Source organism: Pelecanus crispus, chromosome 10 (genome assembly GCF_030463565.1).
Source record: "Pelecanus crispus isolate bPelCri1 chromosome 10, bPelCri1.pri, whole genome shotgun sequence".
In the NCBI taxonomy this organism is placed as follows: Eukaryota; Metazoa; Chordata; class Aves; order Pelecaniformes; family Pelecanidae; genus Pelecanus; species Pelecanus crispus.
Window position 1 is genome coordinate 24,619,739 of NC_134652.1, and position 24,984 is coordinate 24,644,722.

At 44.4% G+C, this 24,984-nt stretch overlaps 1 protein-coding gene across 3 annotated transcripts in view; it reads right to left on the reverse strand.

The window, feature by feature from the left end:
- The window catches only part of CAMK2G (calcium/calmodulin dependent protein kinase II gamma), a 121,143-nt gene that overhangs the window by 49,336 nt on the left and 46,823 nt on the right, over positions 1 to 24,984 (reverse strand). For all 3 annotated transcript variants that reach the window (XM_075717420.1, XM_075717419.1, XM_075717418.1), the window contains exons 3-5: positions 17,830 to 17,889; positions 1,669 to 1,723; positions 1,032 to 1,097 (exon numbers count right to left, since the gene is read on the reverse strand). In XM_075717420.1, coding sequence (XP_075573535.1) covers positions 1,032 to 1,097; positions 1,669 to 1,723; positions 17,830 to 17,889 — 181 coding nt within the window. The remainder of the gene's footprint in view (positions 1 to 1,031; positions 1,098 to 1,668; positions 1,724 to 17,829; positions 17,890 to 24,984) is intronic.

The window sequence follows — 24,984 nt, forward strand, 5'->3', positions numbered from 1 at the left end:
AAGCATTGTGCAATGCCCAGAAGACAGAAGCTGTAAGCGTACCACAGGGAAAGCAAATAAGCACCCACTGACTCCACAACAGTACCTAAACTAACACACCAGGTCATACTCTTGCCTTCCCTGAGCTCAGTACAATCTTCCTCACAGTACTGCCTACCAAGCTCACCCTGCGGCAGCACCCACTGCTCCCTTCTTACCCCTCTCCTCTCACAGCTCCCCTAATTCCTGCTCCAGCAAGGGTCAGGATAAGGGATAAGAACACGGGTGCAGAATAAGCAGGGGTGAAATGTCACCATCAGGCCACTCCCAGGCCCTGATAAAGCAGAACAGGAGCTGCCTAATCCCAGCTTTGATTCCAAATGCTGCATCTCCAGCAGACGGACGGGTCAGAGACCACCCTCAGCTACTGCTGCACAAAACACCCACCCTGCATAAACCACAAAGGGACAAGCACAGGCCATTTCAGGAATCTCACGCATGGGGGAGAGGGGACACACTCAGAAAAAGGCATAACTTTAAATCTTTTTAATATTAAGATACAAAGGTTGCTCTCACATATTGTGCCTTTTCTCACTGCGCCACCCAGCTCAGAGTCAGAGAGGACTTCCACAGAAACGCGGTCTTCAAAGCCCCCTCTCCTCCCTGCCCCGTAAACCATTACCTAGACACAGGCACATTGAATGGGTCTGCCCAAGAGCGATGGCACATCACTGGAACCCCTACTAGGAGAAGGCGATGCCCAGCAGTCCGTGCTCTTACAGACACAGGACAGCTCTCCCCTACGTTTGCTCACTAAGGACACCCTGTCACCACCCACCAGACAGCGTCTGCAAGCGGCAAGGGCTAGAGCTGCGGTGAGTCAGGCTGACCAGTGACAATAGTTCATGCTAATAGCGGAAAGAGGAATTGTTTTTTCCAGATGGGGAGTAAGAATGTCAGAACAAAGCTGTGCACAGAGCAGCAGTCAGGAAACCCATTCCACTTGCCAACACATGTGGCACATACACAGAAGGGTCTGGAAACAGTCTTACCTGGCATCTGCTTCACTGTAGTATTCTCTGGCAACAATATCCTCAAAGAGCTCCCCACCAGTAACCCTGAAGTGCAAAAAAACAAGGGAGGTTACAGAGTCTGTGCACGTCCAGCTCAAGGCTGCATGGGATGTAGGTGGCTGCCCATCTGGGCTCTTTCCTGCAGCCTGTGTGGGGCCCTGCAGCACAGGGGAGCCAGGGCAGAGCTCCAGCACTGGTGCATCCATGTGACTGACCCCTTGGACTGCCACTTCACCAGCAGTGTACAGGACACTGTTGACACACTGGGCACAGATTGCCCATGCTGCTCTACAGAGCTCAGTGGATGCGAAGCTTGGGCAGAACATCCCTCCTCTGACCCCCTCCAGGCTGCCGCAGAGACAAAAGTCAAACCTCCCCCCTATACAGGATAGCTGTCCTTTGCCATCCCACGCTTACACCTGCTGCCAGGAGCCTTCCTGGTTCATCCCCTACCACACAGTCAATGGATTTTTGTGAAATAGGCCAGAGGTATCTACAGGTCTCAAAAGAGAAAGGAAGAATTATATTAATGCAGGTGCTTTTTATTCCACTCTTAGTCAACCATCCACGTGCCTGTATCACTGGCGAAGCATCAAAGCCAAAGAAAGACACTCACAGATCAAAGACGAGGTAATGGAAACCTTCTTCTGAAATACTGTCATGGAGACGCACTGCAAAAACATAATCAAGAAATGGAGATTTACAGAGCATGTAGCAAATATGACACTTCACAAATCAAACACATACACACAGCCAAGTTCTCCCTCAACCCGATCAGTCTATTAATTCCCCATGCCCTTCACTTTGTGTGCTCACTTAGTGACCTATTTCCTTCCGTTATCTCAAAGGAACAGATGGGTGTCCTTCACATACACCCACCCCTCCCCAGCGTCAAAACAAACTCTAAATATCTTTTGACCTCCTGTTCGTTGTTCTTCTCTAACGCTTCAGTACACCCTCCTTTCACATCTGCCTACTCTTTCCTCCATGCTCACGTTTTGCGATCTCTCCCCACCCATTCTTATTTCCCAAAACAAACTCTTTTCAGACTCTCCAAACAAGCCCCCAACCCAAAAATTTACTTCCGACCCCACCTGCAGGTCAGTGCCATTGATGTCCCTTCTGCCTTTCAACTGTAAACCTCCATGAAGTTCCCTCCCTTTACTTCCTTTTCCTCTTTTCATTCTTACACCCCAAATCCTTACCCAAAATTCAGAGCCACTTTCTTGTCTCGTTTTTCCTGACATCTTTGTTACCACTGACATATCTGATCACATTCCCCTTCTCAAAATTTCCTCCTTCAGCTTCCTTACCTACCTACCCTAGTTCTGCTCCTATTGCCTAAAATAACTGTCATCTTTTTCCTTTCCTTGTCCTCTGCAGGACTGGGGCTGTCCCCTTGATGGGCCACTATCCCCTGGTATTCTGGAGTCTCTGGGGCTCTGTACTCCGTCCCCCATGTTACACGTGAGCGATAACTGTTGTATCAGTGAGGCCAGCACAGTGACATTTCCTCCTGTCTGAATCAAAATCTCAGTTTCTTTGATGATTTTTCGATACCTAGGCACTAATTCTATCCCAAGAGGAGAAACTCAGCTCTTTATTTCATATTGCTACCTACCCCCTACTTTTTGCTTTTCTCCCCTGCTGGAAAACTTCACTATTTCCCCTGCCAGAGTCACAAGCTAATAATCCTATTTGACTCAATTCCTAAACCTTCACACCCTGACTAGGACAAGCCGTCTTCTTCACGTGACCGTCTACAGTCCTTCCCTATTGATTCACCCAACTAAAGCAACTAGCTGAGACTAGACTGGGTCTCAGTCACTGCAACACCATGTAATTGAGTATTGACCGAAGTAACATTACCATTCTCATCCCTGCAAGAAAAAGCTTGTTATCCTGCTCTGTCATTTCAATGGTACCTTTGCCTACCTTCCCTGTCTTCCACCCTCTTCCACATAAAATGCAGTTGACCTGTTTTTGACTTTTTCCAACATCATGATTTTCTCTCTGCCAGTATCAAGAGGTCAGTTTGCACCTCTTATTGGCACATGACATCAACTACCATCACCGTCTTGGGAATATTTCAAACTAGCACTTGGCACATGCTCCTACCTCATATGGAACAGCTTTTGCAAATGTTCTCAATGCTCTCCTCTAATCCTCCTTGCAACTCTCCTTCGCTAAGGCATTCTTCCACATGCACGCAAACACACTCAAACTCAAAATTGAGAGTAGCACAGATCTGCAGAGACCACTGCCAGTACCTTTCCTAAAAGGATTTCATTCTTTCCTTATTCTTTCTGCCTGTACTTTCCTATATTTTTCCTGCCTTTATTTACAAGCTCTCTGGGCTGGTCCCTCAACCAATTTCCTTTCCTTAGCATTTCTATTGCATCTAACCACAGGGCTTTGGGAAGAGCACTCAACACGGCATAATGCTGCAAACAAGCAAGTACAGTTAGAGTACCAGTACAGCAGGTGTTTCAGGTACAACATGCTGTCCCTACAGTATGAAAACAGAGACACATCATCTTTAAGAACTACGTTCCTCAAATCATTTGCTGAAAAAAAAAAAAAAAAATTCTTTTCAAATAAGCAGTTTTAGTTGGCTTTGTAATAAGTTCAATGCAATACGACTTTGTGTTTACAAGGAAACTTGCCTCCTGAGCACTTGGCAGAAACAAGCAGAGGCGGCATTACAAAAACGCAAGCAAGGAGAAGGATATTTCCTAGGAGAAAAGATTTCCATTCAAGACTGGAAACAAGATAGGAAGTGGCTTAAACAGACACTTGGATTCCTAGTGCAAGGCAGTTTTCACTCCACTGCGTAAGACTATTTGAGGTGAATGCAGGGGACAGGCACACGAACAAGAGCTGAGGCCCAGGACTTGAGCAAAAGTCTGTAAAGGGACCTTGTGAAGGGGGAACAGATGGAGAAACTTCAAGGAAAGCTGAATGTGCTAATAAGGTCATGTCTGGTGGTGCTTGGTGTGCACGAAAAAGTGTTCTCCTTCCTCTGACACCTGAAAGGTCATCGAAGCGCTGCAAGAAACACCAAGCAGAGAGGAGAGTAGAACGAATGAAATCCTGACAGAGGAGGAGCACAGCCACCAGCAGGGTGAGAGCAGTGGCCACGAAAAGGGAACAGCAAACACATCTGCAGGTAGAAGTGAGAAATAGCAAACGATAAACTTTGACGCAAAGATGTGGGCAGCAAATTACATCAGAAAATAAAACATAAATGAGCTGATTGGTGCTATTTCTTTGTCCGGAGGAAAGGAATTTTGTCAGATACATTATGAAAAGGGAAGGAAGTAGCAATTCAGCTGGCAGAGACCGGCAGAGGCAGCAGAAAGTGCCTTCAAGGACAGTAAAACACTATTTGCGTCCTTAGGTGAGGAACCATGACAGGAGGACAGAGACAGTTCATAAATACTGACGCTGTACATCACCCTAGGGCTGCACAGCAAAAGAAGGCCTTGGAGGCAGGACGCAGGTCATTAACTTAACAGGGGAGCTGCTTCCTCATGACAGCCCAGAGCGATGCTGGAACAAAATCTGCCCAGGATTTAATCTGCTGAGGTAACAAAGCTCAGGGACTAACGGTAGAACAGCAAAACCCAGAAAAGCTATAGGAAAGATGACAGTGGGCTCCACCACCCTGCACAGGAATAATTAGCAACAGTTCAAAACATTAGGCTTAAAGTGTGGAGGGGGGCAGCAATGAGGGGAGTCAAAAAGGATTATGAAAAGTCTGAAGATAGCAAAACTCTTGTGACTTTCAATTCCAGCCCACATCTAACTTCATCCCAATGCTGACAGGAAGAAACAAAAGCAATACCCAGTAGCAGAACAGCAAGAGCACCCAGCGCACTTTCACCCTAACTTACCTACCCTCCCGCAGAGCCAAAAGAGCCTTCCTGACCAGCAAGGGTACTGCATTTGGCAGCTCTGATGCCATGGTTCACTCTGCTGACACACAAGTTAAAATGCTCTGCTTTCTAATACAGTGCTGACTACCAGGGACTGTCAGCTTAAAAACATGATCTGCCTTTTCCAAAACGATTCAGCCAGCCCATGAAATCGCGTGTATTCAGAAGTAACACCACCACCTTTAGCTCATGTCAAGAATAAAAACATTTCAAAAGTTTCCCGGCCTCCTCTCTGCTTTGGTTCATAAATATGAACCACATTGTGTTAACGTTCATCATAAAGGCACATGAACATCAGATACCATCTGATACCTCCACCTTCCAGACAGTATAGAGCTCTCTTTGCTTTAAAGACATCCCATGAGAGCGCCCTCCACCTGAAGGCAGGACACAAGTTCCCGAATGGCCAGTTCCAAGAGTGGGTAACAGGAACCCGAGTCCTCTGAGGCTGTCCTCTCTTTCAGACATTTTCCCCATCTCATTTGTTCCACAGGCTGCTGGTCCTGACACACCATCTAACACATCTAACATGTCCATTGCTACCACAAGTTCAGCTTCAACCAAGCAGATGAGCAGAGGCCATGTAGGCTGCTCATACCTCTGTAACCTGTTGACACAAGAGGGTGAAAAATACAATCACATATAGATGTTGGAGGGTAAAGGATTCCCCAAAATTGACTACCCATGATAAGAACAATGGAGAATTAAAAATGAAAGTATTCATCCAGTTAACCTTTTCTTCAAAAATATTACAGACCCCCCCCCCCCTTTTTTTTTTTCTTTCTCTCGTCAGGGGAGCAGTGACGTCTATGTCTAGTGCAGCAGGCTAGACAAACGCACACATCACAGAAGGAGTCTCAAGTCACAGCAACAGGGAAGTTGCACAACAGCAACACAGGGTCTTCCAAAAGATGACCAAACTACAAAAGAGTCCAGTACTTGCCAAGGAACCTGATCTCACTCTATTCACCAGAAGATGAGGTAGATGATTTCTATTAACCGATTCTGTCGCTCAGAAGCAGCCATTCAAACCGTATTTCCTTCCTAGCCACTCTTAACACAGGGATTCTTACATATGTAGGAAATCAGGCCCTGCCAACACCACACACAGCCAGGGTCACCTGATGACTGTTCCCATGTCAAAGGTTTCTGATGGATGGAAGAGCACTTACTACAATGGTTTGCAAGAACAGATGAGGAGAGGGGAGTAAGAAAGAAAACAGAAGCAAGTCGGACAAGGAGGCACTAAATCAGTTACAGGATATGGCGAAAGACTTCACCCAAGGTTTTAGTCAGAGTACAGGAAAAGGTCCCATCCACACAAAGAACAGAGGGCTCGTAGAGTTCACAAGCACATCTGATTTTGTAAGACTGTCAAGTCTTACAGATAACTTCAGAAATAATAAATAAAAAACCACCGTGCTAGTAAGCAACGCCAGAACAAATGCTATCCAAAGGAGCAGAATCAGTCACAGACTGTTACGTAAAAACATCTTCTGCAACAATACCAGCACAAAGCGTGCATCACCACTTGGACGATATCTCCAAGAAGCACATAGATTCTGAGAGAGATAAACAGTGGTTTCAGTACAGCATCTTGATGAAACAATGTTTTCAGCAGGACACCAAAAAAGCCTAACTTCCTTCACATACAGTCCTGAATCTGGTACTGTAGTGGTACTCCACCGAGGGTAATGAGAGACTGCTACCTAAAACTGTCTCTCCAGTTTTAAATGCACACCTGTAACTCTGCACAGTTAAAGATCCGCGATGCACTACTACACAGAAGGCACAACCTTGCTAACTTGTTTAAGCATCCTCTTCTTTCCTCAGTCTCCTCTCCAGCCTCATCCTATGTAAACTGGTCTTACCTGTACGGGAAGCATCTCCCACAAAGCTGGCCTTTTGGAAAAACAATTAACAACAGAAAAATGGTGAGACCAAACCACTCCCTTTCCCCAAAAACTCAGATCTTCAACACTGCCTGATGCAAGTTACGGAAATTATTTTCTGTCTTGCATGGGTGTGTGTGTCGGGTCTGAGGCCCTAATGCAATCCAGAGCATTTGCAAAGACCCTGATACCACAGTGAGTGGCTCAAGGGGACGTGATGCGGTTACTGAACCTAACAGCAGCTGGGTAGTTAGGAGTTCAAGCACTTTCTAAGAACATCTGCTGCAAAGATTACTTTTCACTGCTTGCTGTGAAGTAGTCTCACTGGAAATCTTGCCTCAAGAATAAAACTCCAAGCTGATACTTCAAAGTGTTTCAAAATCCTCATGCATGTACAGTTTTTATTTTAGAAAGAAATAATAAGCTATGATATTAACTACAGAAAATTAAGCATTTTAGTGAGAAACAACAATATAGTAACAGTCATGCCATGTGGTTTGCACTCCCTGCCTGAATAAAGGGACCCTGTACAGGCAGCCACAGCTCTCTGATGCCTGAGTATGATGCGAAACAACTAAACGTAAGAGGAAAATCTCCCTCATAACAAACTGTACCAGCCTACCAACCGATGCAAATTGCTGCTGAGTCACGCAAAGCAAGACTCTGTGAATGCAAAAGTTGAAGTGAATCAGGAAGAAGTCAGAAAAGAGCTTTACATTTTTATAAAAGTCCACCCGAACTATAGGAACATAAAAAGACACTGAAAAGCAACCGGCATCTCACTTTTGAAGGGTCACATGTAAAAGGGCAATTGATATTGGGGTCACAAACACAGATTATGCCTAGCCTAGATTTAACCCACATCTTCCCTTCACTCTGCCCGGTGTGCTGAATATTATCATCTTTTTACTCTTATGTCAAGTATAACAGGCCAGGAGCATTTATGCCTGCCACATAAGACCCAGGATGAGTGTACCCATGTATCCCATGTCCACAGCAAACAGTGGAGCAGGCCTGCCTGGGGTCTCAGCCCACAGCTGTGGCAGGCAGGCTCTTGTAACACAGGATGGTTTCTGGCAACCTGCTGCATGTAAATCTCTGCAAGCAAAGTAGTCAACAAAGTCACAGGAAAAGGTAAGTATGCAAGCAGAAGAAGAATTTCACGGGACAATTCCCAGTATCTTTACTTTGCAAATACTCATCTCTGCTTATGAAAAGGTAACATGTGCTGAAATATGCTTGCTCCTACATACCAACGGTCCGTGCCTGCCTTTAGGGACAGTGGTCAAGCTACAGAGTAGGGTAATCTTGTCTGCCAAATCTAGGTTCACTGGTGTTCCTAAGTGAAAGCATTTCCATATTATGGGAACGTAAAGGACACTATTAGCCAGCTACCTCTGCACCAACACACACCACGTGCTGTGGTTATATAATATTCGGGGCTCTCAAATTAAGTTGCCTGTGTTGCAGTACCTGCAGCAGAGCTGATACAAGGCAACAGAGATTTCTGGTTGTCTCCTGGGTCACGGTAATTGCAACGCAGTAACTCTTTCACACAGCCTTAGTAGTGCAAACTCAAAAGTGCTCTGGGATCTTCTGGACTGAACAGTGTTATTTAAAGGTCAGACACTCGTTAGAAACAGCCGCAGCTTCACTTCTCAGCAGTTTCCAACCAGACATCAGACGTTTGCCTGTATCATAGAGAAAGGAAGGAGGTAAGAGATACCACAAGGGGCATATTTCAAGAGACAGTGCATGCCAGGAGAACCAGAATAAAATCAGAGGCTAAAACCTGCCTGATGCCCTCTTCCAAAGATATTCTCCAACATGTCAGGAGATGCTGAAACTATAGATACAAATACACATGGCCCGACTGACTGCAAACTGAGCTCTATTGTCCGTGGCAGCACAAGTGACAAGTGAACTGACACAGATGGCTACCACCCACTCGCCACTTCCCCAGCTGCTCACCAGCCTGGGCAGCTAAGATGGGAATTGTCCCACCACCTCCGAGGCTGGCTGAGCACCAGGACACTTCCCGCGCAGTTCTCGCCACTCAGGATGCCTGTCCCGTGAGGAGCCACCACCAACCTGTGACTGCCTGTGAGCTGGGTGCTCTGCTCCCACCCCAGCTGTTTCTCTAATTACATTAAACACGCAGAATTCAGCTGCAGCTGCTCAGGCTGCTTCCAAAAGGCCTCTCCTTTTAATTAAAAATTTGCTATTAAAAAGCATTAAATTGTGTAATGCAAATAATCCTCTAGAAATCATCTGTTCCAGCAGCTACTGCCCAGCTTTGTTAGAGCAGTAACTAACAGCAGCGGGACAGTTAGCTAACAGGACACAGCATGCTGCTGTTAGCCAGTCCCTTAGGAAGGTGGACTCTCCCTCCTCCTCCCGCCAAACCTGACACAGAGAGGTTACAGTGTGCTGGATATATACCAGCTTGCTGTAAACTCCCCAAGCCCACAGCATTTCACACCAATTGCAGTTTTAAAGCTTTGGAAAATGGAAGAGAAGAAGGGCTTGTTAACGCTGCTCCGGTTCAGGCAGAACCAAGCTGCTGCAAGCTCTGCAAAGACAGACAAGGAACAGTCCTAAGGGAGTATGAAAAAGCACACACGCACACAGAGGTGGGTTTTTCCCCCCCCACCATTGTTCTCGCTGTAACCTTTTTAACACTCCGGCCCTAAAAAATTAGGTTAAAGCAGTGCCCTTTCTGCCATACATGGTGCCAAGTCAGGGGAAATTCCCTTATGCTCAGAAATTCACAGCCTAGAAAGAAGTTGTAGGGAGAACAGTATCTTTTGTGTTAAGAAGCTGGTCCTTCTGCAGAGGTAAAAAGCAAAAGTAAAAAAAGAAAACAAAGTATTTTTTTAAAAACATTTCAGTGCCAACTAAATGTTATTTTTCCTTTATTTTGCAACGTCTGTATTGAAAGGCTGAAGTTCAGCACATGATACATAACATTTAGTATGCCCTACTTAAACATTACATGAGCCAAAAGTGCATTAGCAGGAATACTTCCTACTCTCCCGATAACTGTGCAATCACGACCATGCAGAATTGTTATTAATAGTTTCCGATTATCCACATACCAGGTAAACAAAGAACTTTTGATAAGCACTAGTATTATACAAGAGCTTTTTCTAAACATCCCCAAAATAATAACAAGCCAATTTTATTGGCATCTCAAAGAAAATACACAGAGAGAAGACTATTAGAATTAATAAAATAAAGATAGAGGCCGTGACAAATTTGAGGTCTCTCATACAAGCTCCACAACTTTGCAACACACATTTCTGCCATCAGGGAGGAAATCAGCCTTTGGTGCTGCAAAGCAGCGCTCCTGCCTATGCAGGCAAGCGTTCTGCTCAATACCCCCCCAGCCTTGCTGTATTAACCTGATTTTCACAATTCCTTTTGTGCATTGCCCAGGACGGTCATGAAACCTTGCCACAGAGGCAAGCTCTGTTCAAAAGGCAGGTTATCGCTTGCACAATTTGATCAGAGCTCAGCTGTCTTTCTCTTCTGTTCGGTGCTCAGGCAGGGGGAACCCCAAAGGAGGCTCCTGCCATTTCCTCAATGCTATTCTAACTGGGGGGGGGTGGGGGAAGTAGGGCTTTTTTCCCCTCTGACTTTTGCAGTACCTTTGTGTTTGAGTACACTGAGTCTGGCTATCATCCTGCTTTTTTTTTTAAGGGATTGCTTGCATACAGATAAGTCTCCCCACTAAACAGATGAGTAATGGAATCCGAATACCTCTCTAGTACAGACCACAAAGACATACAGAATAAATATATCCCCTGGCAAGGAAGAAAATGCAATTCTTACTCCATTCCCAAATTACAGGGGATTATGGAGAAACGTTTTTCTTAAAACTACAGGAAAAGCTATAGGAAGAGGAGGCAGAAAAAAGAGAAAACAAGAAGAGGTAAATAAACAATAGTTAGTGAAAAAAGTAGCTGGGAGAATCAGAATGAGAAATAAAAAGCTGGACTCCCTGGGGTTTTGGGGAGCCTTCTCTCAGCCAGACATGCATGGACACTCATCTAAATCCTTAACAGTTCAGGGACTGGAAATAATAAATGGTAATTTGCAGGTCAAAGGCTCAAACTTTCCAGCAGGAATGCACTCTAGCTGATATTCTGTTTGTTTTTTTCCTGCATGTTTGGTGGTTGGGGTTCTTTTCTGGTTTGGTTTTTTTTTTTTTTCTTTTATTTGGTGGGGTGGGGGAGGAAGAGGAGAGCAGGTTAAAGGCATAAGGCCAAGAACATCATTGTTTGACCTCTTAGGAAGCACAGCAACTTGCTGTCTTCTCAGACAGCCCCATGACACTTCCAAGGAAAAGCTGCTCAGTAACTGAGAAAGCCATAAAGCATAAACTCTTCCTACAAGGTCTCTTCTCCCCCCATCCCCCAGCTGCCCCACACCATCCCCTCTGCACCAGTTTCACCCAAGAAAAGGAGCAGTCACCCAGCAACAGAAATCACAGGGCAGCAGCTTTAAAGAGCGGGCCGGGCGCAGGAGCATCCCACTTGGAAATCACTGAGCTTCCATAGCGCAGCAAGCGTGACCAAACCACTGGAGAATCCCCAGCATTTTAACTATTCTTTGCACATAACATCCTTTCTGTCCCAATTGCAAAGGCAATCTGGATTTCTGCAGCCAAATGAAAACAAGGAAATCTGCTGTTTACAGCAAAACACAGCCTACGGTTTTTTCTTCTTCACTAAGGAAGCAATTCAAGTCTCTTGTTAAGGAAAAGGTGATAGGAAAACATTCCAAGTGGCAGCAGGGAGGAAAAAGTGAGGGCCTGCTTATCAAGAGTAGTATCTCAAAATGAGGACTGAGTGAACCTTAAGTTGTAGCTGATACCACTAAGACAACAAAACAAGTATTAGGCCTGCAGACATGATCAACGCACCCTGTTTCCCGCCCAGGTTAGTTATGAGCATTGTGGGATTCTCCAGCTGGGCTGCACACAGAAGCAGAGCATACTTCTTGGTCTTCGCAGCAATTCATACCTTGACCATAACCGTCATTCAAGGGTACACAAACTGGAGGCCTTTTCTTATACACATCCATCAAAATCACTCCCACCAGACAAGAGTTAGTAGGAGGACAGACCACTTGTCAAAGGAAATAAAACTGAACTGGGTCAAAAGAAATTCTTCTAATTCACAGGAGATTTCTATACCATTTTCTCACCATTTTAGATAAGGATGCGTCCAAAATTGTGGTTTATGTTGAGAGAGGCCAACAGATAGAAGTTAAAATAAGAAGAATTCAAGTGCAAGTATATTTTGGAGAAAAAGTCAGAGGTAGGAAAAACCTGAAAAAGCAATAATTCTAACAGATGCTGAGGACAGCATTTCACTACTGCTATAAATTCTCTCAAAGAAATTAACTCTGAAGCAGTTCAGCAAAGGCTATGAAGGCAGAAATCAGAAACAGAATTTGGCTCTGGCTCTTGGGCTACTACCAGCCTCTCTTAAAATAGGTATTTTTATTATTCTAGACCTGAGTGCATACAGTTCTTCACAGCAAAGGCTGCCATGAACTGGGAAAATATGTATTTTTATTATTCTAGACTTAAGTGCATGCAGTTCTTCACAGAAAAGGCTGCCATGAGCTGGGACACAATAACCGGCCAGAAGTGCTTAGTTTGAACTATGCATGAACAATATTTAAGAACTACTTCTGTACAGTTGGGTTAAAAATATCTGAGAAAGAGTACAGATCATCTGGTGACAGATCTGAAGAGGAGGCACATATTTAGACTGGCGTAACAAAGAAAATTTAGAAGGGCAACGCCTAACAACACGGTGGCCAAAATCCATGCACAGAGCAGACTTCATGGTGCACTGAACAAGCCACAGTCCTACTCTTGTAGAAGAATGCAGGAATGCTACAGAAGAGTTTTCGAAACTATGAATGAGGATTTTTATCAGATTTTGCATCGTTATTGCTTTGGGAGTCCTAAGACAGGAAAGGTCGTGTTCAGCACTGTGCTGAACTTCACATCTGCACTGAACAAGCCTGCAGGAAGATACTGGGGTTCCCAACTCTGCCACTGCTCTAGTATTTGATGGGTAGCAGAAAGCATGGGAAAAAACTGAATTTTCCACAAGAGAATCCCTATGTAGTGAATTAATTACAGGACTTAAAAATCACTGACTGAAATTGAGTTTAAAATTACGTAGAAGACCAAAAGAGATGTTCCAGTAAGCAAGAATCGATATTCAACATATTTTAAGTTTAGCTCTACAACAAACAGAAGGCAATGGTGAAATTTATTTTATTGTAGCCATTGCAAAAGCTTCAGTGGCAAAATCAGGAAAGCATCTGCAAATGAAGGGTCAGGGCTATGAGCATGCTTGCAGAAACCTGCCTCTTTCCTGCAAAGCAGGGACCAAGGGAGAAGAGAGTCGTTATCATTCTCTTCTACGTGTTCCCAAATACATCCATGCTAAATGCCCACAAGATTTATAGATAAGCGAATCACTGGAACACTAAGTTGTTCAAGAAGTGGAATTCCCCATAGAGCTGTGACTCTTGACAACTTCCACAGGCATTTTATCTGCTTATGGACAGTGGGGTTTTAATGATATTGCCTCTCTAACACTCCCATATCCTCAGTAATGGGTGCATCTTTTTTTTTTTTCCTTTAAAAGAGGACAGAGTGAACAGATCACTCATTGATCTCCATCCAATTTTGCTGTCTTTGGTAGGCGTGGCTGGCAAATGGTTTCTCTGGACCAGAATGCAAAATACTCTAGAAAGTAGTCAGGAGGAAAAAAAAGCAAGTTGAAAGTTAGGGAAAGAAGTCCTTGCTCTACTGAACTAAAGTCCAAGGTGATTAGCTATAATGGCACATTCAAATGGATGGTTCGCAATGAGAACATGGTACATACCATGAGTCGGAAATCAGAAAATTGCCTCAAGTCAACTTTCTTCTGTCCAGACAAAAAAACCTTACTGCAACACTAAGCTCTTAGAAGGATTACTCCACTGTGATTATCTTAGCCATAATGTGCATCTAAAGACAAGCAAAACACGTAGTTACAGAGCAATAGCCTATAATTAGGGCTGCGATTCAATGAAGGCATGTTAGGATAGCTCAGAAAGCGGTCATTTCACAAAGAGCAACAGCAAATGGAAGTATCACCACTACTTTGTACCTAGAGTAACCTCTGTTTTATTGGAGTAGCAGTGTTATGGTCAGTGTGTTGCAGTCCAGAATCTCCATAGCAGAATCAACTGTCTTGCAGCAAATGGGTAAGAAACACAAATTCAGCAATAGGTTTGCTTTACATCCTGTGTACAGGCAGGAGAGAAAAGCAGCCCACCTCGCCGAGTCCTAACTTTCAATCCTCTGCCCAGACTCACTAGAGGCTCAGGTCACTGTAGAAGAGCAGGACACGCTACAATGCAGTTTGCAACAAAAACAGTAACAAGAAAACTTAATGGGGAAATTAAAGCAAGCGCAAAATCTGCAGAATTCTTCAGGATTGGTGCAGTGTTACTATCATGGCTCACGCTGAGGCAACACACCAAGTATTCATCCAGAAAAGTTTACAACACAGAATGGCAGTAACTAGGTGATTACTAACTGCTAATATACATTTCAAGGAAAAAACCTACCACTATGTCAGAACAACATGTTTCCATTCTATGACAATGCAACAAGTCCAAGGAATATGGAAGCAGCAATGCATGTAGCATCTGGACTTCAGCAAGGCTTCTGACAGCATCTTATGTGCTATCTCCATAAGCAATTTAGAAAAAATGTGTATTCAGAACTAGCTTACAATGGTGTATACAACTCATTGAAAAAACATACACAAAACTGATCACTGTCAAACTGAAACAATGTATCTGAGCTTGTCCAGAGCCCAACAGTATTCAAGAGTGTTATTAATTATCTACATGATGCAATATATGGCATTGTTATTAAAGATCATGTTACTGTGGGGGGAGTTGCAACCCTATTATAGCATCAGAAGATAAATCAAAATGGTCTTGACAAATCTGTGGGGGAACGCACAGGGTGGATTTCTTCCTATTTGTTTTAATGAAGACAAATGTAATGTAGGCTTTGATAGGAATCCTCATCTATACAAGAAGGAAAAATTATTTACTTGCCAGAAGTTCCGCAGAAAGTAGTCTGGAGCATCAGAATAATAATGTGTCAGAAAACAAATATGCATCAACAGTATATTTAAATGGCGAGTTTCACAGGCTGATGTACAAAACAAGAGTATCTTTGGTAGGACAGGTAAAGCAATTCTTCCCCCTCTAGTCAGCACTGACATGGCCTTACTTAGAATCGTATGTCCAGTTTTGGGCATCACATTTCTAGAAAGATATGAAGCAACTGGAGAGAGTCCAGGAAAGGCGGCGGGGGGGAAGACTGGAGGTCTAGAAAATATGATGTATGAGAAAAGATTGAAAGAACTGGGTTTGTTTAGTCTGAAGAAAAAGAGGACTAAAAAGAGACATGATAACAGCCTTCAAATATGTAAAAGATTGTTACAAGAAAGAAAAACTACTTTCTACATATACTCCTGATAGAACTAGAAACAACAAGCTAAGATAGCAACAAAGTATGTTTTTTCTAATGTCTGACAGAAAAAATTAAACATTTGAAAGATTGCCACTAGGGGCTGTGGAAGCATTAAAGGTTTTTAAGAACAAACATGCCTGGAACCAGCCAGGTACAAAAAGTTTTCACAGGTCTGCTGAATGGACCATATGACTTCCCGAGATCTTATTCAACACACTTTGATTCTGTGTTGCCGGCATAAAACTTAACTCCTTTATTGCTATTTGTGACCACCCATTGAGTTTAGAATGACTAGTCTCTTTATCTTAAAAGGAAAAATGTTCTTTCTAGGAAGACAAGAAATGCTCTGTAGAAAATGCAAGAACCACTGACATTCCCCCAAACTGTCTTTTCCAAACCACAATACAACAGGAGACAAGCATTGCCACTCATTACAGATGAGGAACAAGCTGCAGAATTGAACCAGGAATGTGATATGTTTCTGGTTTTGGTGCGGTTTATTTATAAAAGTGGTTTTCCTCTTGTGTATGAGATTTACTCTGAGAGAGGCCTGGCAAGAAAAGATGTAACAAATGATAAAAAGGCGAGATGATTAAAGTGAAGTTAAGGCCAAAATAAAAAGTTACATCACCTACTAAACTAAGTGCAACAAGTCTTATGGGGCAAATGAAGCTCACCAACTAGTTAATACGAGTTTTAGTCATTCTGAATATTGCCAAGCAGTAAATTTAGCGGCCAATATATTCATCAGTGCAAGTTACTGTAGAAGGTGGTCACTGCTCATACCTCCACAACTACACTCAGAGGCAACAAAGCTCTTTCTGCTGAAAAGCTGCTACTAAGGTGCTTCGCATTTTGTGAGGTCCCAAGCTTGTGAAAATTGCTTCTTCATCACATATGGAATAGGCTACAGATGCTAGTCCATGGGGTGTGCTGTAAGGCACCTTTCCTCTCCCAGGTCTTCAGAGGATAGGAGCAAATGAGTCTAAAAAAAAAATCTAAACCTCAAGCTGAGTCAGGGGAGGTTTAGATTGGATACTAGGGAAAATTTCTTCACGGAAGGCGTAGTCAAGCATTGGAACAGGCTACCCAGAGAGGTGGTGGAGTCACCATCCCTGGAAGAGTTCAAAAAACGGGTAGGCGTGGCACTTTGGGACATGGTTTAGTGGGCATGGTGGTGTTGGGTTGATGGTTGGACTGGTGATCTTGGAGATCCTTTCCAATCTTAATGATTCCTAGTTTTTACTTTCATTAAAAAATAATCCAGCCACCAAGCCTGGAAACATGAAATTACTACTCTACCCTTAACTGGTTTAGTGGTGGACTTGGTAGTGTTAGGTTAATGGTTGGACTGGATGATCTTAAAGGTCTTTTCCAGCCTAAACAATTCTATGAAATGATTACAAAGCTGAAAGTCAGCAGACCAGACAGATGCCCTTAACATGTTATCTATACTGACAGATAGGGTGATGCAAAAGAACGACAATGAAATGCATCACAGGTTTCCCAGGCAGGGATATTTAACAGTAGTTTGATTGAAGGTGGTAGTTTGGTATTTCTTAAATAAATTAACTCAAATTAGACCTTAGCTAGGATCCTAATGGCTTTATTTATTTAAAGATCCAAAAAAGGGGATTATTAATGGTCCAAATTTTTTGCTCAAAGCAACTTCCAGCAATGTGAAATTTCTGTAAAAGAAAACTTGAGACAAACTTCTGTGGTGCTTTGGAACTAGATAAAAATCCATGCCCTCTCTCTACAGTTCAGTAAATAATGTAGTTTTGCTTTGAAGTTGTGCCTTATTTTGCCTCTTCCTGTATTTCTAGACAAAGTATTCCCTTTACTCCGTTACTCCTTTTTTTTTTTTTTTTTTGACCACTGCCAAAATGGGCAATTAGTTTTTGGTCTCTTGTTTTCAGACTAAGTGGCTACTGTAATGAGAGGAGCTGACATATTAGCCCACCCTCCTTTAACTTTGGGCATGTCACTGAATACAGCATTTAAACAGATACATCAAAAAGCGCCAAGAAGAAGAAACAGAAGACAGGTGTGGGGAAAACAAACACAACAGCTCACTCTTATTGCAGAATGTCAGATGAGGAGACAAGAGCCGTGCATCACCCAAGGAGCAGGGACAGCTCTGCATGGGCGAGCGGGTGGGAACACAGCACACTTTGGTGAATGTCTGGGCCAGGACGCTAAGGAATGGGACAGGATCATACGCAGAATTTGTCAAAGAGAGAAACTGCAATAATTTCAACAGGCAAGTTTGATGAGTTGTTGTGAATGTTCAGAATACATCTGCTCTCTTACAGCATGCTAGATGAAACACGTTACTCCTCTCTCACCCCCATCCCTCTGAGCCCAAGGAGGTTTACCAATATTTGGATGCTTTAGAAGTCGGCAGATTCGAGCTTCACGTTCCAGTTTCTGGTGATCTGAAAGAGAATAAGAAACAAGGTGTTAAGCAGCAAAACTCCGAACTAAGCTCTTATTCATATTCAACGGAGAAAGGAACATGGTGACCCAGCAGGCATCCAGAGGGCTGGGAGTTGCTGGAACACAACTGTCTCCCAAAACCTCACAGCTGTTTCAGGCAATGGCTATGCAGCCAAGGCTGCAGGAGGACCTCTGCTCCCGCTACAGAGCTAGCACTAAACTGATATTCCCTCCTTGGATTCAAAGCAAGTAGCAGCAGAGTCAAAGACACTGCTCTTCTGTCAGCCTCACAGATATGCAAAGCCACTTCCAGTGGCATCTCTTCTGAGACTTACCTCCTTCTCCAAGGCTGGAGAGAAGGAAGAGGAGAAGTCTCTGAAGAAATAGCCAACATGAAATGGGAAAAGGACCTGCCTCCACTCCAGAGAAACCCTGGGGGAGAAGGGCAGAGTAGGAGGAAGAAATACAGATCTCCTGCTAGTGCACAGTTATCACATGAAGTAGGGAACTCTGCCAGCTCCACTGAACCGTAAAGGTAACCATACTTCATCACCCACGGATGGACTTGCTGGTGAAATGCTGATCAAGCACTTCGAGATCGCCAGGCAAGAAGTTTTGCCCAAATGCTAAGTACGTTTATTTCAGCCCAAAGGAAACATCAGTTCGAGCACGACTGTCATCTGGATTAAAGAAAAAAATATCAAGGAGAGTAAAAAATGGTTTCTCCTCCCTAGAAACGTAATGTGTGAGCACAAGGAAAGGAGAGGGAGCTAGGGCAACTGCCCATCTCAGCCAAGAAGCAGGGGGCCTTTTAGCCACTGATGCTCAGACAGGAGATTTTTCACTACAGCAATGACTGAGTCCTGAACTTTGACTGCAAAGCCCCCATGCTCCCAAGTGAAATGCTCACACTGGACAAGCACAGATTCACTGAAACGATCTGAGGGAAACAAATCTTTTAGGCAGTGCTGGCAACTGCCACACTCTAGACTTTTGGGGACGCGGATGCCTACAAAGAGGCAAGAAGCAAGGACTGCCCTTCCTCCCCAGTCCAGCCATCAAAAGAACATAGCAAGGGGAAGCAGCAGTCCCTGCTTGCTCTTGACATTTCTTCTGTAGTAGATCTTCAGCACACAGGCCTGAAAACAGACCTTCTCTGCATCCCCTGTGACACACAAGTCTTCTCTGCAGGAGTAAGCAGGACCCTTGGCTGGTTGGGCTACTCAGCAGATCACTCGTAGGAATGCAGCATTCTCCAATTTCTAGGAAACCCGCTAGAGACCCACCTCAACAAAGCCACACGGCATTGCTCTGCCTGAAAACAGCCTGTACAGCTCCATGGTCTCTGCATGGTCTTCCCTTGCCTTTGTAAAGGAAGGCTTTGGGCAACTGTTCTCTTCCCCATGAGCAGAAGACGGACACCGAGCCAGATCTCAGCTCAGAACACTTTTCTCTCCCAGGCTGGGAAAAGCAGCTCAGGGCATTGCAGGATTTCTGTCTTCTTTCCCACTGCTGAACTGTAGAAAATGTCCCAATTAATATTTTATAGGGCTGAGATGTGCTTACATCCTCATCTGCTACTGTTCAGGGATGGGGGAAGGTAAATTACTCCTTTCATCTCTCCTTCCTTCTCAAATCCTGGAAATTACTGTTGCTGTTGCATCTGTTTTACAGTTCTATGCCAGAACCACTCTCCAATAAAGTAGCAGGCAGCAAGAAAGCCTGGAGAGCTTCCACGCTCCCGAGGCCTTGGTGCAGTGCAAGCGCTTTCTCACCTGCATTGCTGGGGAGGGGTGGGGGTGCCTTGGCTTCCCTTTTAGCAGCATCTCTCACAAAAAGTTTTGCAAAACACAGTTGCAAGGTAACAGACTGTGTTGCATACTCTGCACTCGGGCCAGATTCTCACAGCACGACAACAGTTTAAGATAAACTATCCATAGCCTGCTGCACGCCTAGGTCTTGCAAATTCCCTGCTTACCCTCCCAGCTCTACTTGGAACTCCTACAGAAGGGGATCCTTCATCTACCCGGATCACATTGCCCTCGTGCGCAGTTACACTTGCTGAGAATCTGTTCCCAAGTCCAAGGACACAGGGAAGCAGACAGCAAAAACAGCTGAGCAAAGGGGGAAGAAGAGGTAAGAGCTCACCACGTGCTACTCAGCCACCGAGTCCTGACAGCCAGGACAGACAGCTGACAGGAGCAAAGCTCAAACAAAATGACATAACCATCAAAATGCCATGGGAGATGTAAATCAAGAGCAATTGCTCCCCTGAAATCCTACACCATCGTGCAGAGGGAGGGGAGCGGGCAGGGCAGCTAGCGATCATGGGCAGCAGCCACACCAGAACTTGTGACAAGAGGTCATCACCCCACACCCCATCCCTCCAGCACCACACAGCCTGGCCGGAGACCAGAGAAGGAGTACAGCGCTCCGGTCACAAGGTACAGGAAACTATTTCTGGTCAGGGGGAAAGCATACCACACTCTTCTGTCTCCAGGGCAACAAAACAGGCAAACTCAAGCACAACTCGCAGAGAGAAAGCATGCTCCAGCCCTGGGAGCACCAGCCCGCAGCAGCCAGCCGCCACAACTGAGGGCAGCGGAGGGTCAGGCTGGGTGGGTTTCCTGCTGCAGGTCCAGGAAGATCACGGATCCCGTTCCTGCAGGATCACCCATCTTGTTGCAGGCGGCACCAGAACACAGCCCAGCCTGTGACCTGAAAAGAGTCTGTGACCCCCCCATCCCCCAAAAGAGCCCCTTTTTAAATCTTTCTTTATCGCCTGGTGGTCTTTGGCACAGAGTAGGCATTTGACTCTCGTTCCAGGGATCAGTGGCAGAGCTGACTTGGTACTTGTGGGGTACAACCCAGTACCTAAATGCATAAGGAATAAACACAGAGCTGCAATTTTTCTACCCTTCTCTGGTCTAACAACGGTTATTCCCAGTAGGATACAGAAAAAACAAAATTCTGTGAGTCCAGCAGAGCAGTCAAAGGCCGGGCTTCAATACACCTCTTATATAGGGTCCCACCAAACCTTAAAAATGCAAAGTATTAGAATAATGATGAAAAGACGACAGGGGTTCAGATCCTTGCATTACCAAGAGCTTGCAAAGCAAATAATTTCTCCTCCCTCTGCCCAAAAGATCAAACTTATTTCTGCAAGCCACTTGTGGAGTGAAGGTGTTTATTCTTAAAGCACACTGGAAGCACACCTCAGAGCTAATGGAAACACAGCAACACATCTGACCTGCCTTACAGGATCCCAGGCCTGGGACACTAGGCCTATTTCCCATCTTCCACAAACTATGAAATTCAACCAGCAATCTCCATAACTTGCCTAAAACACAGTATATCCTTTAGAAAACATAAGGGTTCACATTCAAGACTTCAAGCGATAAATAAAGTCATACACCCACAGAAGTTACTCCAAATGTTAGTTATCCTTCCTGTTAAAATTTAGCACCGCTGTTCCAAGTCTGAATTCATCTACCTCCTGCTTCCAAATATTGGGTTTCATTAAGCTCTTTTTCTGCTATGTTACAGAGCTGCCTAGCCCTGAACAATAGCTGATGCTTAAAACTTAAGTACAGGATATTACAGACACTCATCTAATATTCATTTACTGTTTTCCAGCCAAAAAAAGAGAACCTTGCTATTTGGACAATTCTTCTGTCTACAGTCTGAAGCAATGAGTATCTACATGGACAGAAAAGCACAATCTACATAGCTCTTCCGTAGAAAAAATTAAAACGTAAATGCTTAAGGAGATGGTGCTTAAAAACAGCAGGAGAAAACTTTCTCATGGTTGACACACAAACTAAGGTGTGAATATCTATTTCTCTTTATTAGTCCTTTATATGATATGATTTCTGCATCTTGGTTCAGCATGCGAGACTACATTTAACCCACGTACCTTTAACATTATTGCTCTGCAAATACTGTGCTAAGTGTCATTCCAGTAACGTTAACAACAGGTTTCTTCAGAATATACCCGATAAGAAACTGTCTGTTCAGAGAACTGGGATTTCTTTGGGTTGGGTTTTGATTTGTCTAGGGATTCACTTTAATAGAAAACAAGAATGATTGTGTTAGCATCATTTGTGAGAGTTAAGGACCTGCAAAAATTAAACTGCTTAATTTTATACGAACATGCAGTCCATTCACTGGGACAGGACTGCTCGTGCACAGTGGATGGACAGAAGTGGCCATGCACAGTTAATAACATCACAGCTGTAAGAATCTTTAACTGAGCAGGTTAAAACAAAAACAACCCTGCCTGAGTACAGAAGACAGCAGACCAAAACCATGATAGTTCGGCCTGTATGACCCAAATGCATCGAACTTCAGCAGACAAACAGGATAACGTGATGTAAAAGAAAGGTGGACCCAACAGAAAAAAAAAAAAAAACACAAAATGCAGACAGCTTTACTTCACGAAAAGCTGGCAATCTCTAGCAGGGTGGGGCATATGACTAGTTTTATATTGATGTGCATTTCTTACTCTTTGGTAAGAAAATCCTTTCATTGTCTCACCACTTCAGTCTGTTACCCCAGAGATGCGGTGGCAGAGATGGATGAATAACATGAGACACAACTTTTGGGCTCCATTCTTCTCCAGGGAATCACTTCCCGGTTTTCTACTCTAGCCACTACATGCACAGCTGCTTCACGGGAGGTTTTTCCTCACCAGGTCTTTCTCCTCCAAGGGTACCCGAGGCCTGAAGGAGAACATTTTCAGACACGAAGACAGGGCACAGGACATCTACAAATCCCAGTAGCCTAGAGCTGTCAAGTGAGAACATTTACATAACAACAACAACAAAAGATGAAGAAAAAGGTCACTGTGCCTATCAGCCTGTTAGGAAGCTGTGCCAAGGAGAAGGGGCTGCCAGGCAAGCACAGGGAGACCTGTCTGCGTGGAGCTGAGGTACGCCTGCAAAAGGCAGAGTCTGGAGAAGACACCTGCAACAAACCCAAAAAGGAGATCAGTCCCAAGCAAGCGGACTGAGGGCCAAACTTGAGCCATGGAGCTGGAGAAGATGGTTAGGTGTCAGGTGCCGGCACTGCCACCCTGCACAGGCAGCGCAGCACGAAACCCTCATGGCTTCGGACATAGCTACGATGCCCTGACTGACTCCCGCTCCCAAGAGATACGGAGAGGGGTTTTGTTTCAGCTGCAGGCAGCTGCCACACAAACATGCCTTCCAGCCAGAGTCTTGCCACAAGCTCCTCAAAGGACCAGTGACCGGGGAGGTTGAAAGAGACGTGCCCTTTGCGCCCCATGCCCTCCACCTGCCCAGGGAACACTAACATTTATTGCTCTAGGAACAAAGTTCAGCAAAACCACACCTATTTCAGGTAGTTCCTTCTCCTGGCAAGCAGAAGACAGCATTAAAAACTAATTGAAAGAGTGGACAAAACAGCTATTGAAATACATCAAACCAAGATTTATCAGTGAAAGTGATTAATTTCACACCTACCAGAAAGCGAGGTGGCAAAAGTTAATTCTACCATACTTTCTTCAACAAGTATTAGAAACACAGCACCATTTCAAAACGGTTCCACATGCAAAGGAACACACCCACTGCCTTATTTACTGGCTGGCTCTACCAAACTGCAGCTATACTGAGGTCGTGTGGCTAAAGCTCGCTCGCTACTTAGTACACCTGCCTTAAGGAAAAAAAGGGGCAGGGGGGGACATGGGGATGACTTTTAGCAGCCAAAAAGTTCAGCCAACCCAATGGGAAGGCAGATTCCTTTCCTAAATGCAGTAAAAAGAAGGAACAACAAAACTAACACTTAGCTGTGAATCATCTCTGATGAGAAACTGCATCATGAAGAAAAGAACCTTTGCTCCTCCCTTTACCAGTTCATAGTCTTCCTGCTCTCAACTGGAACATGCAACCCGGCTGCTCAATACTACAGTCCACCTGTCTTCATCCTGCACTAGGACCATGCTCTATCGTTGCTGTTAAAGGAGGCTTGAAGCTGTCATTCCTGTGGGAACACATTCTAGATTACATTTCTGAGAATGGGAAGAGTCCGGAAGAGGAATCAAACCCAAAGCAATAAATTCAGTTTGATTGCTGTCATCATGCCAATTCCGGGAGATAGTCAATTGGTGCCAGCTGCTAAGATATCATTTAGGTTGCTTCAAGACAGAAATTGAATTTGCATCAAATATATTTTGTAGTGTGAGACTAGTCTGAGCCTTTAGGTTCCTTCATGCTTTTCTTTGCTTGTTTAAATTTAAACTTCCTCTCTGAGACATTCCCAGTAAAAGAGAGCTAGCTCCCTCATCTTGCACTTCAAGCCACAGACTTTCCCCCATATTCGCTTATTTTTCTAACAAGCCTGTGCTACAGAACAGCTGAGATCTCAGCATTTGCAACAGGGTAGCACAGGACAGTATGCCATGTCACACCACCACTTTAAACACGAATACCAGCAAGTCTCAGATCACCACCATTTCCCCTTCTGCAGAAGTTAGTAGAAACAAAAAATCATCCTAGGCCTTAAGAATGACCAGAGGCCCCTGTAGATTCTGTATGTCCTTTCTGACAAAAGCTAGCAGCAGATGCCTAAAGAAAAATATAAAGAAACTAAGCATGTAAAAACACTTCCCAAACGCTCTCCCTCCCTCCCTCCCTCCAGCTATTTGCAGCTCAGGACTTTGACATTTCCATTTCAGTGTTTCTACACTGCCATTTCAAAGACCAGCCAAAATTAATGACTCCGTAACAGCATACTACCCCCATTGCAGGCGACATTTCTGAAAGCCAAAGTCTGTTTTCCAGCCTCCCTGTACAGAATGACCCCAGTAGCAAGATGTCCCAAGCGTGAGGGCAAAGGAGCATCCATCCCCGACCACCACCACCAGCATCTCTGCTGCAGTAACTGTGCAAGAGTCGTAAAGTCACCAAGGGGAAGACACGGCTGGAGCGAGCAAGTGAAGATGAAATGGTGAAGCTCCACTTTTCTCACCCAGTGAAAGCTAAAGAAACAAGACGGTGGTCAAATCCTCATCACTTGCCTTCAGCTACTGACAAAGGAGGAGGTTCAAGTGCCAATAGGGCACAATAAACAAATAC